This window comes from Ambystoma mexicanum, chromosome 1p (genome assembly GCF_040938575.1).
Source record: "Ambystoma mexicanum isolate Mex_15411 chromosome 1p, UKY_AmexF1_1, whole genome shotgun sequence".
Lineage (NCBI taxonomy): Eukaryota > Metazoa > Chordata > Amphibia > Caudata > Ambystomatidae > Ambystoma > Ambystoma mexicanum.
The window spans coordinates 117,511,941-117,527,620 of NC_090921.1; the positions used below are offsets into that span (position 1 = coordinate 117,511,941).

Sequence of the window (15,680 nt, forward strand, 5' to 3'; positions counted from 1 at the left end):
GCTTGTATTCAGGGGGGAGGTAGGTTGCCAGGGAGGTACAATTAGTCCCAGGAGACACCACACAAGAAAATCCCACTCTGGTATACTGTAGAGATATACACTGTTTGGTAATACATACATTATTTATGATGGGAAAAAGTAGTACTAAATATACACAAAACGAACAGAGAGCGGTGTAGATAAAAATGTGGCCAATAAAGGCCTACCTCTATGCTTAACCAAAAATATAAACCCCATACCTGGTGTAAAGCACTATACATATACGCTTTCAGATGTAAGTTAACAGAAAGTCCCCATGACAATAAAACACAGTAATGATGAGAGTTCAGGATACCAGGGTACCAAACCAAACTTAGTAAAGTCTTCCTATTACCTTCTACATGATGTATTATACTTAACACATATGCATATAAAACAGTATGGCACTTAGATGTTGCGCACAGGGGAACACAATGTCCAACAAAGCCCGGGGGGCTGCCAAAGTCCAGGATATCTTTTAGACAGGCAGTCCCTAGGCCAGAAAAAGTAAAAGGGGACCAGCAGAACCCAAAAACCGCAGACCACTGGGCCCCAAGAGGGTGTAACTGGAATAACCCACCAGCCCAGGGCCCAGAGTTAAGTACTTACAGTAGTTGCCTCCTTGTGAAGCCAAACCAAATATTAGCTGCCATCAGCCAACCCCCTAAAACCAATGTAGGGTCATAAAATCACCCTATGGCAAAAATGGGGTGCCCGAGACTGGGCACCCTTGGAACTGAACACTTCAGTGGAACTTGGCATAAACCTTTAAGTATAAAATTAAGGAATGTAGTGGTAGGAGAACTTCAGTAAGTCCCTCTGGCCACCAAAGCAAATTAAACAACCAAAAAAATAAAAAGGGAACCAACAAAACGAGTAAGGGTATCGTGAAATGAAAATGCAGAACCACAAAAATTGAATTCTAGTTCTGGGTAAATTATTGTAAAAAATCTTTATGAAACTGAAACTGATTGTACAACAGGGACAGAATGAATGGCGGACAATTTGGGATTCTGCCATAACACGCTTGAGGCTCTACTTTGCATATGGTCACTGTATCTGGCATGTGAAGCACTAACTGGCCTTAACTTCAATACTGGGGGCATCTGAGGCTGCACTTGGAATATAGCGGCAATACCTGAGCATTAAGGTTGTGTAGTCTTGTATTTTTGCTCTTACATTTTGCTGGATATTTAGCAACATTTCCCGGTCCATTTAATTGTAACTTCATGTGCTGTCATTGGTGTTAAAGTTCTTTTGAGGTCCCTTCCAGTGTGATATTCCTTCCTGTGGGGTCTTCAGGTTTAGCCCGCTGGCCAACTTGGTGATTCAAAAAGTTCAGAATCCGGCTCCATATTGAAAAAAAGATACAAGACAAACCAAGTCTGGACTGTAGTGGTATTGTCAGAGTGGGGCATGAAAGAGCATGAAGATGGGTGGCTAGGTCTTGCTCCCTTTTTTGACACACATAACCCTTTGCAAATAAGGACCTTTTTCCAACGTTCTTGCCCTCTTTACTCCTGCATTATGGATACACCCCCGAGCATAGCTATCACTGCAAGAAGGAGTTGGACCAAAGGAGTAGGGAGGGACCATTTAATCTTTCCCGGGCATAGGTAGAACTACATGCAGCTATTCTTTGCCTTCCTAGGTTGGTGTTGGGCTCACAGTGAAGACGCCCATTGCCCCGGATTCTCCCCGACTTCCCCATCTGACCTCAGTCTCTCCATCTCCTCCTCCCTCCTTCCTAGCCCACCCACAGTACGATGTTGCTGTCGGAGTATGCAGCATTCAAGAAATCAAGCTTAGGTAATACACCTGATCAGTACATTCTTTTCCACTCCTAGCTCCCCCACTTCCTCCCAGGCTCCCACTCAAGGGCTTTGAAACACCTTTGGATTTTGTTAAGTGACATGCAAGCACCCTAATATAACCTACACACTCACACACAGAGTCAGTTTTATATTTTGCAGTACTTTTGTTTATTATCTCCCAGTCGTTCTTGCTGCATATTTGGAAGAAACTCATAAGAAAAGGCAAAAAAAGAGACTTACATTTTTCATTGACTACAACATGATCGATCTGAAAGAGAAAGAAAACACGATTAAAACATGGTCCTACTGGTTCATCTGTGCATTCTATTTCGGGTTAGAGTGGTGCTTTCCAGTGGTGGCACTGGTAGTTACCCACAAAACTGCCAACCACAATGGAGGGCAGGTGACACCTGGTGCCTAGATCCCCACACATGTTATCATGAAGTGGGAGAAATTCCCAGCACCTCCAAGCTGGCTGGCATGCCATCCAATTCAGCTGTGTGCAAAATCGCAGCAGTAAGGGACAGTTTTCTAACAACAGAAGAAATTAACATTGCTTGCTATTTAATCTGAAAATAACTGAGCTTATATTGCTGCTTTGAAAAAGAGGGAGACATTGGGAAAACGAAAATAGTGGAGGCAAAGGTGAGGTAAAATGATAAATGGGGAATGAGAGGGAAGGGAATCTGAAGCTGGTATTCATTAATAAACTCAATATCAGCATCTTTACAAGTTTATGGCAATAAAATATTGATGGTCTGTACACGTGCCTCTACTCCCTCATTCTGTCAATGAGCTCCAAGCTGTCTGTGTGCCTAACAACCACACACACTGTCCATGTGCTCCAAGTTCCTCCCACTCTGTCCATCTGCTCAAAGTTACTCACACTTTGTGTATGGGACCAAAGGTACCTGCTATTTAATCCCATTTGCCTAAAAATACCTGGCCATGGCACCAACCTCCTCACACAGTCTGTACACCTGACCCAAGGTCATCACACTCCGAGCGCGTTCCTTATCCTCACAATGTCTAGCCAAGTGCTCCTCTGACTGTCTGTCCTCTGGCCCTACGCTGCGGTCAAGCCCTGCATATGGGCCCCAGGATGTCCCAAGTGTAAATGGATGCTGTGCTCACCCTCGATGCCTCTGGCAAGTCTGATTTTACAGATATTCCAGTTGGGCAGGACTCAAGGGAAATCCTCTCAGTTGGTGACACGATTAATAGAGGCTACTGTTAATATAATTATCTCATTCGGGGGTACACTGTAGTAGGCAAATACAATTATCAACAAAATGATTTGAAGGACAAAAGTAAGAGGAAAACAAGGAAGAACAAAAAAGAATGTAGAGTAAAGATTGGAGAATGTGGACAGGAGAGACAGACAGTGAGAGAGAATAAACGAGTTTTAATTCAATAAGCAAAAAGAAAAAGAAAATTAAGAAAAACATAACTAAGGGTGAGATTAGAAATCAAAGAAGATGAGAGGGGATAGAATTGTTTCAAAGAGGATGAGAGGGGACAGAACCGTTTGAGTCTGAGAGAATGAGTAGATTATGTGAGAGAGAAAGCGGAGTCTGAGGAGAAGCAGAATATGGGATGAGTACTTAACAGAAAAAAGTGGAGAGAAAATGTAAAATAAGAGATGGATGCAGAAGGAAAGAGCCAGGTGAGTAAAGTAGGAACTAGAGAGATGGCCAAAGACCAAAGACTGTAAACACAGCGCTATTTTGAAACCGCAAGGAAGGTGAATATGGTAAAACGAGAGAATTGAAGTGAAAAAGAGACGCAACAATAAACGAGTGAAGATAGAAAAAAATAATAGAGCGATAAAACAACAAACATAAGACAAAAAAAAACAAAATGAGAGACAAGACAGAATTGAAAAGGATAATGGAATTCATCCATCTTAAATGTTGCATGTTAAATCCAGTATAACAGGAACAAATATCACGAAAATATGGGGGGATGGGTAAATTAGAACTGAAATAAGGAGCGAAACACCAAGAGATGAGGTAAGCCATGAGAACAAAAATAAATAAGATAGATTAACAGATAAAGTGTGATGAAGACAAAAAGGTTACATACTACATTAAGGTATGTAAACATAATGGGCCTCATTATGAGTCAGCAGGTCCGGAAACAACGGTGGTGGTAAACCCGCTGCCACCGTTGTTTCCGGACCGGCTGATTCCGAGTTCTGCAGGCGGGTGGTGTCACTTCCGCCAGGTCTGACCTGGCGGGAGTAACGCCACCCGCCTGTAGGCAGTAATGGAAACACCAGCTCCGTCATAGATGGAACCAGTGTTTTCATGGTCCCCATCCCATGGAGTCCATGGGAATGGGGATAAACAGAATTCTGCCTCTAGAATTAACAGGTCACCGGGGTTGTAATGCCCCGGTAAATCCGGAATTCACGGAGGCGTAAAATTATTCCAGGTCCGGCAGCAGCCTGCTGCCTTTTCCTGCATGGCTTCCGCCGGACTCGTACTGAGGCCCAATGATTGAGAGAGCAATCTACTAAGAAACAGATAATCCCATTCAGGGATAGATATATAAACACAGATATAGATAATGAAACTAAGATATTGAATATAAATGGATTGGACTAGAGAATAAAACAAATACAATACAGAGCTAACGAGCCATAATTAAAAGTGTGCAGATGTTCAAAAGAGATGTGTAAAAGAGAGAGAAAACAAAGTGAGAGAGAAATGCAAAGTTGGAAAGAGAAAGACGGAGGGATGCCGATTGGGTCCATCTAAAGACAGAAAGCTAATTGGAGATGAAGTGAAAAAGTGAGAGGTACAAAGAGTCATCGACCCAGAGAGATGAGAAAAGCAATATAGAAAAATGTACTATATCAGAGGAACTAAATCTGAATGGAAAGTACAATGTTAATTTAGGAATATTAACAACCCCTAGAGATAAAGCTAGAAAGATTGATACTGAGCCATACAGACAGACACAAGGAGACATTTGGACAAAGATAGAGGAAAGAATGGTGGATAAATATAATAATTTATTTTAGTAATCCATTATGAACTCAATTTGGAGCACTATAAAACATGGATAAATATAAAGAGAAGTAGCAGTTGAGAGATAATTTATCAAAATGTACAAATGACATTTAAAATGAAGGTTTACAATTCAGAATATTCACCTTCAATAGTGTCTTCTCTGAAGTGGCAGCAGTCACAACTAACATGTACCCTTTAAACATTTGTACAGATATTCACAAGGGAATGTTTATAAATAATCTAAATAGTACTGAGAGAGAGGCACTTTGAGACAGACACAAATTAGCTGGCCAAAGGGTAAAAGAGCAACGAGGACAAGACCGTAGCGGAACAGAGATAATAAAGAGAGGTGCAGAACCAGTGAGTAATTGGGTAGGTCTGAGTTGGAGAATATACTCACCTGTGTCAGGTACTCCAGCCCTGCGGGGACTCCAGGAATCTGCGCCATGTACGGCACTATAGCGGTTTGTGGTGGAGCCGGGAAACTCTGTGGTTGTAGCGGCATGGTTGTCGGCATTGGAGGATTCATGGCATTATAAGTGGGAGGAACGGGATCCACGCCCTTCATAGGATCGCTGGCCACCGCAGAATAGCCTGCAAATTAAACACCAGAGGCAGACTCACATCAGTGTTTGTATGAGGTTTTCCAACCTTCCTTAAAAGCAGTAGACGTAAGAGTGCACTAAAGAAAAAGATGTGTATTAGTTCATGTGCATCAGTGATGGCACAACAAGCAGATATAACATGTGCAAAGCTTCTCCTATTGAAAGAATATACGGTAGAAACAGGGGACAAGTATTCAAGTTGCAAGCTAGCCGTAAAACAGTCACTCACCACCTCAACTCTATACATACACACACCACTTCATTTCTTACTCCCCAAGAGTCAAATATCACTAGCCAATGGCTAGTGGCAAGTGCACATTTTGCCCCCTGGTGATAACATTATTAGAGTTCAGATACAATTAAAAATAATTGCTTGCTGACTGGCAGACTTGAGTTGATCTCTCCACTCTGCTTTTCTAAAACTGCAGAAAAACAGAAAAGATGACAAAGACATCCCACCAATGTGCACGTCTTTAACAAGTGCTGGCGGTGCTATTTCAGTTTGGTGGAGCTTGTAGCCATTATTGTCATCAACACCCGGCAATGTTCTCTGGGGTGCCAATGGTGAAGGGTTTTCTTTATCTTCTGAGAACTGCATGACGCTTACAAAAATGTACCGAGAGTATTGAGAGCTCTTCAATGATGAATAGAAAGCTGACTACCATGGACTAGAACAGAGCACTTTCACAACAGGAAGAACCTGCTTTCCATTTTTAAAAATACAGCGCAGAAAACCCGAGGGAACGTTTTATTAAGTACATATTGGCTTTAAAAGATTGTATTGCATGAGCTGGTGCAAGAAGGATGTTGTACAAACATTTGGCATATGAACGGTATAGAAAAAAAACAGTAAAAGCCAGAAAGAGTAACTAATAGTATAGTCCATAGTAATGGGAGCAGAAAGTTGGTGAAGCACAACACAGAGGTTGAACAAAGAGGGTAACCATTGATTGTCGTGGGGTCCACAAGGACATAATCTCAGGGCACATAACATTGGTGTCAGGAGGTAGGAAACACCTATGGTGTGGCAGAGACACCAAGACTTACTCCCAAACATAGGGACCACAAAGTCACATAAGAGAGCAGGCTGGAAGGCTGCAATAACAGTCCAGGGAACCATACCATCGTGGTCCAGCCAAGACTTTCTTTCAGTCTTAATCCCAACAGAGCACACAAAGCTGATGGGGTGATGCATAGCTGGGCGATCCACCATTCTATCTCCCATCATCTAATCAGTTTAATAAAATCATGGGACCAAGGCCCAAATCCATAATATAATAATCTACTCAGAGACAGTTGTAAAGTTTAGAAACACAAAGATCGCAGTTTATTGGAGTCCAGAAAATCGGGGCGGTCCCAGCCACATAGTAAAACAAGCTTATCATCCAACGAGTGACCTGTGCCACTCCCCGTTAAAAGCGGCCGTCCGCATCTTGGTTTCAAGACTGCCAGTTAGTCTTCCTCAGGATCACTAACTTCAGGTGACAGAGTCTCAGCTGTCCCTAAGGGGAGACAGTGCCCGTCGACTGGCTTTGGATCGAGCGCGGCCATTCTGGAGCCGCTCGTGGCCAAGACCACAGCGTCAAAGTTATCCTCTCAGGCTAGGACCACTCCACGATGCTTTGGGGGTGCCCCGCCCAGCCTCCAATGCCCCCAGACTCCTAGGACATACTCACCACATTATCTGTCACACCCTTTTCAATGCCAGCTGAATCACTGTGAGGAAGACATCTGTTCACTTCACAGATAAATGTACCCCATCGGCTGTAAAATGGGATGGGAGTGAATTTAGGCAACAATGGGGGTCATTCCGAGGTTGGAGGTAAGTAACGGCCCTTACCGGCATGGCGCAAATAGCGTGTCCGTGTAGTCAATAGCCCGCTAATAGAGGGCTATTACGACTTTGCTGGCACAAGCTTTGTGCCATGCCGGTAAGGGCATTACCGCCATGCCGTAAAAGGCACAAATAATGACCTCAGCAGCATCATGCATAGCGCAGATAGCACTACCGGCATAATCCAATGTGGCATTAGCGGTGACCGCTAATAATGGTCACCGTAAATAAGCAGAACCGGAAGTAGCGTCATCGCACAGAAACGGGAAGGAGCACGGCAGCCATCTTTAAAAACACAATCCATTGCCATCCTCAGCACACAGGACCTGTGGGACTCTGCTCTCTTTTTTAACACCCTTATCCAACACACCACAATGCCCAAGGCCCTTAAGAAGGGAGCTGCCCGCCAGCGCAAGGAGAGCTTCAACAAGGACAAGTTGGAGATGCTAGCCAGGACACTGCAGGAACATGCTGAGATTGTTTTTGCCAACAGCATGAAGAGGGAGGCCATCCTAAAGAAGAAAGAGATCTGGGCACTTGTGGCACGGAAAGTGAATGCAGTTGGAAACACCCCATGCACCATCAAAGACTGCCGTAAGCGCTGGGGCGACTTGCAGCTCAGAGTAAGGAACATACTCTCCGTCAATAGGAGCCAGGCAATGGCAACAGGCAGAGGTGCCAGCTTCCCCATCAAGCTGACCCCATGGGAGGACATCTGCGCCAGCATGATTGGCATGGAGGGGATCGAAGATGTCAGTGAAATGGAGTGTGGCGCCACAACATCGGCCGATGGACGTGAGTGTCCTAACAAAACACTGTAATGCAGAGTCTGATGAAAGTCAACCAATATGTCCGTCCAAAGAGGCAAGCCATGACCCAACACACACACACACACACTCCCAGCAAAGTAGCCGGATGCATCACAGACACATGCCACACAAAATGCAAATGCCATAAGTCACCCAGCATGCAGGCCCCAAAAAATATGCATGTCACATAGCATAGGTCTTGCCCAACATGAGTGACCCCGACATATGCCTGCATAACCCACCCATGTATCAAACAACGTGATCATCCAAACTCAAATGCCTATTACCCTGGATTGTGTGGAGGATCAATTGTACAAATGTACGTATGCCTATCAAAGCATCACTCATGCTGTCCCTCTCTTCGACCCCCACTGGCTCTGACCATGACAGCGATGCCCAGGAACCAACCCCCGCAAAAACCACACCCCGGAAGAGGTCCCGGGATGAGGCCAACTGGCCCACTCAGGGGCCGCCGTTCACCACCATTGAAGACACCCCAGGTTGCAAGTGCACCGGTGCTGTCAAGGGCCGTAGAGGCGGAAGCGCCAACACCAATTGCACAGCCAGAGGAATCAGCCTAGGCACCACACTCGGAGGAGTCAAGTTTGGCTGGGGGTCATCACGCACCCTGCGCCGGCCAGACATGCCGCCACCAGGGCCACGGGGGGCTAATTAATAGTCTGGGCAGCCTGATGTAGGCATTAGAGACTTGATGGGACATGTGTGGGGGAGTGTTGGGGGGAGGGGGATGAGGGTGTGTGGGCGGGTTGTGGGGGGAGGTGGTGAGGGTGAGGGCGTGGGAGGAGTTGTGGGGAGAGGGGATGGGGGCGAAGGTGTGTGGGGGAGATGAGGGGGCAGGGTTAGGGGGTGAGGGTGGTGGTGGGTTAGTGCACTTTAGTTATCATTGTAAAATTCAATACACCCGGTGTGTTAAAAGAAATACTTGAGTGGACATTCATCATTACGCATGTGTCATTTATTCGTATCCAGTGCATACTGTACATGTACCCCCACACCGATTTCCCTCTGTCCAACTCTCATGTCGCCCTCTGCAGCCATGTGTGTCAGAAATATTGTGCAATCACTGACTGACGCACAACACGTCCCTCCTGTGCATCGGCACCGCAATGATGTCCAGCCACATCTTCTTCATCCCCTTCATCATCACCAGGTGGTAGCAGTTCAATGTCAGGGGACAGGGGCATGTTCCGGCGGATAAACATGTTGTGCAGCATAACACATGCCATGATGATCTTAGCCACCTTCTCATGCCTGTAGAGGAGTGCCCCACCCGACCGGCTAAGGCAGCGAAATCGTGATTGTAGTCCTCCCCATGCCTGTTCTGTGGGTTTCGGATAGGGGTGGGGAGCCACGGCTTCAAGGGATAGCCACTGTCATCTGAATGGGAGGCAACAAAAAATACATGTAAGTCGAATCATGATGGACAGCTGTACTAGTCACACATGCCAGCAGATTATCGTTGGTCACATGCACATGTCCCTGGTTGTATGATCGCAATTTTCAGGCCCTCAATGTGTCCTGTGCCATGGACTAATGGTGTGGGTTGCACCTTCAAGATGATACATGGTGTGCACTGCTGTCTTGTTGCACATGCATCCTGTACGCATACAGCTGTGTTCGTGTCAAATTTGTGATGTGTTGTGTTCTGTGAGATCTACTTACAAGGAGCGTTGGCAGTAGTCTGTGCAATATTAGGCATTCAGCACTGATTGTACAGATGGTGACATGTAGCATTCCTGTGGGTGTGGCGGCCCTGTGACAGACAGTGGATTCCCTTGTTGGTTCAGATCAATGCACTCCCAGGGATGCTATGTGGTGATTTGCTGGAGACAGCAACATAGTGCATATGCACTGCATGTTGCTGGATGGCGTTACGAAGGGTGAGGTCCTCTGATGGGTGGTGCATGTGTTATGGGATGTGGGGTGGTTTACTGATATTCATGCAGTGATAGGTGCCAACCTTACTTCATTCCTATGGGATTTGGGTGTAATGTACCGTTTGTGATGCTTTCGGACACAGTGTTCAGGGATGTGCACATTGTGCAGTCCCATCAACATTGACAGCATGGTCGTGTGTGCATCTCTCCCCCATTTCAATGCCATGTGCCAGTCATGCAACTTATCAAGCAGCCAGGCACGTCGCCCAGCATGTCACTCCATGTAGCGGGGTACTCTGCAGGACCACAGAGTCATGAGTTGATCCAGGATATCGGGCACAACAATGTGTGAGGATCTTGCTGGCGTTGCATACCATCTGCACATTGATGGAGTGGTATTGCTTGCACTTGCGGTACACCACCTCCATGGCATGCCGGACGACCAACTCCACGTGGGTTTAGTCGAGGGCACCTACACATGCCTGCCAGTGGATGGAAGCCAACTTTTGTATCAAAAATCTCTTGGGGAGTCCGTGGTAGGGATAAGTAGTCCCTTGTGTGCTTGAGGAGGGCATCCAGCACTTGGTTCAGAATGCGAGAAAATAAGGGTTGTGATATGCCATGCAGCTGGCCCACTGTGTGCTGGTAGGTGCCTGTGGCGAAGGAAGTGGAGCACAGACACTACCTTCAGTAGAGCGGGGATGGCGGTGCGCATTTCTATGAGGCTGACAATGTCGCTGTGTATCAATTCCATGATGGTGGTGATGGTGTCCCGGTCCAGCCGGTACGGGTGTGGATCTGCTCAGGGGTTACGTTGAAAGGACTGGCTCTGATGCGAGGGATTGGAGGCTGGCTGCATGGTAACGCTGGCAGCACTGGTGGGGCATGCTGGGCCTGTCTCACCCTCCTTCTGCTCCTGCATCTCCTCTGTGTTGCCGGCTGTTGTTGTTGTTGTTGCTGGTGTGGCAATGCAAGCATGTCCTCCAGCTCCAGTATTGCTACAACTATTGGAATCATCTTGGTGTGGTGTGTGGGTGTGCTCCTTTCGTCCTGGGCCAGACTCCATTGCCTCCACCTGTGCTGATTGTGTGCACCTGTGGCAGCTGGAAACACTGCACATGGCATTTTACGGTTGGTTCGCGATGCCGGTATTACCGGCATGCCGGTATCGCCTATTACCGCCTTCAAGATGCCGGTATTTGCTTGTCTGCCTACCTTGTGATTTCCTCGGATTTACGACATGCCGGTATTGCCGGTATGATGGGCCGCGTGCCCACACCCATGCCGCTATTAGAGGTACCGTTAATTCTGGTACCGCTAATAACGATGTAGCAGGTCAGAATAAGCAGGAGGCGTATGCGATACCGGTAATCCTTTACCGGCATCGTTTTTCCATTACCTCCAAGCTCGGAATGACCCCCAATGTCTTATAAATCCAAGACCTTATGCCCTGGTGAATTTCTCTAGGGTTCTGTTTAGGTGCCTCCTAGATTTTTCCATCCCCTCCAGAGAGGAGTTTGCCATGCCAGAAATGCCTGGGCGTGATTTCGGACCAAACAAAACCTCCGTACCAGGCAACTCCTGCGCCAAGATCCTTAATGCCACTTGGATCTGTGCCAGTAAGCGACCCCTACCCAATGTGGCGAGGTCATTCCCTCCTAAGTGTACGACCAAAACTATTGGGGCCACCATTCCGTTGCAGCTGTCAGTGCACCTCAGGTACCAAAGAGTGCCATCTAATCCAGACTGGTCAAAACAAAATCACAGCCCCTGTTTGCTTGGTGCTCAGCCGAGGGGAAACCGTCCCAGCGAAGCGAAAATGCAAAATGTAATCACAGCTAAAATCGTGCCCTTTGTGCTTTGTGCAGGTCGGCCGCGTCCCCCTGTATAGCCTGACATAAAGCAAGTAGCAGCCCGACTCCCATCTGCCAAACCCTCATAATAGCTGGCGCAGACATTCCCTGCATGAAGGCCGTGGTGGCTGCTCCAATCCTGAAACTATGTGGGGCCAACCCCTGACTTGAATACCCACCACTCCCAAGGAGGCTAACAGTACTTTGCTGAACTAAAAAATGGTCAAGGAGCTGCATCCTCATGCATTAGTAGAGGTCCCTCAACCTGAGGTGTGTTGGCCAAGAATAGTTTCAAGAGAAGAACCGGACAGCTCTTTCTGTGTGGAGATCCATACAATTTGACCCATTTACCTATACCCTGCTGGTCGGTTTTACATTTCCTCAAAATGATCCTTGATACCGCGCCCAAGCCTTTGGTTAAAAAGGAGACGTCCCTGACTGCGAGGGCTCTACCTGACCTGTCTTTCTTGCCTGTGGAAACCAATTCACTAATCCTGAGGGCCCCAAATAATGCTAATGCAAATGCCACCCGAAATAATGACAGCTCATAGGGATTGAAGCATACTCCTTCAAAGGCTAGAAGCAATTTTTCTAATAAGATAAAATCAATGGATTTGCGGGCGTCCTGTGTGGGGCCCTCTGTACAACCCCATCCTTTCAACGCTGCATGCACTAAAAAAACATGGTCAGGTCCCCGTTACCGAACAATTTGCTGTAAAATGCTAGTGCCCTAGGGTGGCCTGTCACCCAGCTCCTGCTCTTCCCCTCCCCATGTGTCCACACCACAAAGGCCTGCACCTGCTCTTCTAATGCCCCCTCAGTGAGGTTCAAAGCCTGGGACACACTCAGAAACTTACCATAGCCTTGCTGGTACCAGGCCCTCATGGCCGGAGTGAACAATCGCTCCCACAATTCCCGGTCCATGACACCAGCTGCCACCACTCGTTCTGGAACCGTGCCCTTTCCTCCTTGGCTGCAGGATAGGCCCTCCGAAATTGGCTCCAGTGAAAACGAGAAAGAGCATCAGCAGCAATATTAACAATCCCTTGCACATGCCTGGCCCTAAACTCAATATTATTGCGCAGGCAAATTTCCATCAGTTTCCTCAACAAGCTCAGCACTGCCGTTCAGGATGCAGATTGCAAGTTAATGGCCTGCACCACAGCTTTATTGCCAGACCAGAAATGGACCCGCTTGTTTCCCAATTATTTTAGCCATAACATGAGAGCCACCACGATGGGGAAAAAGTTAAAGTACCATAATAAATATGGTCCTACACTTATTGTGCCATTGGTGTGGCCAATGCTGCGCGCACCACTCCTGACCTGGAATGGCCCTTAAATCTTTGCTCCCTGATGCGTCTGAGCACAACTGAAGCTCACCACTTGCATCCCAAGGGGTTCTTCACAACTGTAGCCCATTGAATTCCTTTAGAAAAGAAAGCCACATTCTCAGGTCCTCTTTTAAAGCCGAACTGAGCTGTATGTGGTGGTGCCTCTGCTTAATGCCTGCCGTTGCCCTAGCAAACGTGCCTGTGGGGATGACCTTTGAAGCAAAATTCAGTTTACCTAACCGCTGCTAGATGTTCTCCAGAATGGCGCTTTCCTTTGATCGGCTGTCATCTAAGTCATCAACGAGCACTTTTAAGTGCCCTCCCTTGTATCTATCTCTATACCTAGGAAAGTCAACACTTCCGTGGAGCCAGGCATTTTACCGGGTGCCAGGGGATGTCCATCCTGTCCATAAGACTCTCGAAGGATGACAGTGCGTGGGCACATTCTGCCGACCCTTCCCTGCCCATGAACAGGAAGTCATCCAGGTAATGGATGATCCCTCCCCGTTGTCCATCCCTGTGCGCCACCCATTGCAGAAAGATGCTAAAAGCCTCCAATAGCACGCATGACACTGATCAACCCATGGGCATACATTTGTCCACATAGAACATGCCCTCCCACTGGAATCCTAACAGGTGGAAACTATCTGGGTCAACCGGGAGGCGGCGGAATCCAGACTCAATGTCTTCTTTGGCAAGGAGTGCACCTCTGCCCATATCGAGAACCAGGATCATGGCTTGATCAAAAGACGCATAGTGCACCAACAGTGCCCGGGGTCAAGCCGGTCGTTCACTGAGTCCCCTTGTGGGTAAGACAAATGATTAATCAGTCTGAACTTTCCTGGTTCTTTTTTGGGCACAATACCAAGTGGTGACACTATGAAATTTGACAGGGCGTAGTAAGTAAAAGGCCCAGCCACCTTATCCAACTCCAGCTCTTTCCCCAGTTTCTTATTTGCCACCTGGGGCTGCTCGAGAGCAGAGGGTAGGTTCTTGGCCATGCAGGCAGTCAACGGACCCTTGCACAGAATCCAAAATCCTTCCCTAAAACCCCCCAAATAGTAGGTCCCTCTCCCTCTCTCTCAGGCAATCATTCAAATATTCTTGCAACACTTGTAGATCCACAGGCAAGGGTACTCTTTCCACTGCAAGACTACTGAGCTTCTTTGCACTGAACTCTGCCTCTGCCACCGGCCTCTGGTTTGTAACATTTCGAGACAGGGTCTGTACCACCACATCTAGCGCATTCATGTGGGTACTTGCATCACGGCCCCCAGCTGCAGGAACCCTTGTTAAAAGAATGGCAGGGACACCCCACCCCCCCCCCGCTTTGGTGCCCTCTGCTCCTCTGGACCCCTGCCCTGTTCCCATGCTCCTGTGCCCTTGCTCTAGTCCCCTCTGTGATGAGGGGCCCTGGTGAAGGGGCTGCACGCCAGCCTTGTGTTTGTGCTCATTCTTACCATACGAGGGTTGCAGTCTTCGCACCTTTGCCCATAACCTGGCTCTCCAGCTGCCATGTCATTTTGGTCCCACGTCACATTGGGGACCAAAGCCATCTTAGACCTTAAATCCTGGTCATAATCAATCCAACCAGTAGAACCATACTTTTTCTGCTTGTTAAAAATGGTGTCCCTATACTTGCATAAGGCAAGGCCCTGCTCAGGAACCCTTTCCATCCATACTGCTGCCAACAATGAAAATGTCTTATTACAATTATAAATATTTTCCTTGGTTTTCTGCCTTTTCTGGCTTTTCTTATCCTCCTCCTTGTTAACCATAATGTCCGGGCCTTCTGTTTCAACACAGCAAGGAATAAATATAAAAAAATTCCCTGGCCTAGATATGTTCTTTTATGTGCCTGGGGATATGCCATGCCAGGGAGGACCTCCCAGTTACTAGGGGTGTTATGGTGACCGGCGGAGCGAGGCCATTGTAGCCTCCCTCTCCCAGTACATTCTGTGCCTGCCCACCAGTCACCAGGTCCAGCTGCACCAGAGGGGGGACTGCGGGGCCAATGACTAACAACCCATTCTGGTGACCCAGCGTTGGCGACCCACTTGCGCATGATGCCCCTTCTGCAGCTAAAAGCGGGTGGTGCATCACTTCGCCCCCTTGTCTCATGTTCAACAGGGCCTTCCCACACTCCCCTAGCAACTTGGTTGCTGCTTAGTTCCTTGGGCATTTTCACCACCCCTCTCGCAACCTTAGCCTCTCCTCCAATGCCATTCCAATTTTTTCAGTCCCTAACAGGCCAGCTGTAGGTGTTACAAGCCCTGTACCCACAGTTGTCCCGATCGTCGGGGGAGGTGTTGGTGCCAAATTTGCCCCAACTGTTGGTCTCAGTCACCCATAGCTGGACCTACTGCCAGCTGTCCCGCCACCGGGGGTCAGGGTAGGTCCTGTGCCTCCTGAGCAATAACTGGTTGCTTCTTACCCCTGGGCCGACGCTTCCGTTTGGTTTGGATCTTTGGGAGCACATCACTTGGTGGCAGTGTGTCC

At 47.6% G+C, this 15,680-nt stretch overlaps 1 protein-coding gene across 3 annotated transcripts in view; it reads right to left on the minus strand.

The window, feature by feature from the left end:
• Positions 1-15,680, minus strand: part of LOC138566916 (phospholipid scramblase 3-like) — a 232,029-nt gene that overhangs the window by 95,527 nt on the left and 120,822 nt on the right. For all 3 annotated transcript variants that reach the window (XM_069644672.1, XM_069644655.1, XM_069644664.1), the window contains 2 exons: positions 5,250-5,443; positions 2,073-2,100 (listed from right to left, as the gene is read on the minus strand). In XM_069644672.1, coding sequence (XP_069500773.1) covers positions 2,073-2,100; positions 5,250-5,417 — 196 coding nt within the window. In that variant the 5' untranslated portion in view covers positions 5,418-5,443. The remainder of the gene's footprint in view (positions 1-2,072; positions 2,101-5,249; positions 5,444-15,680) is intronic.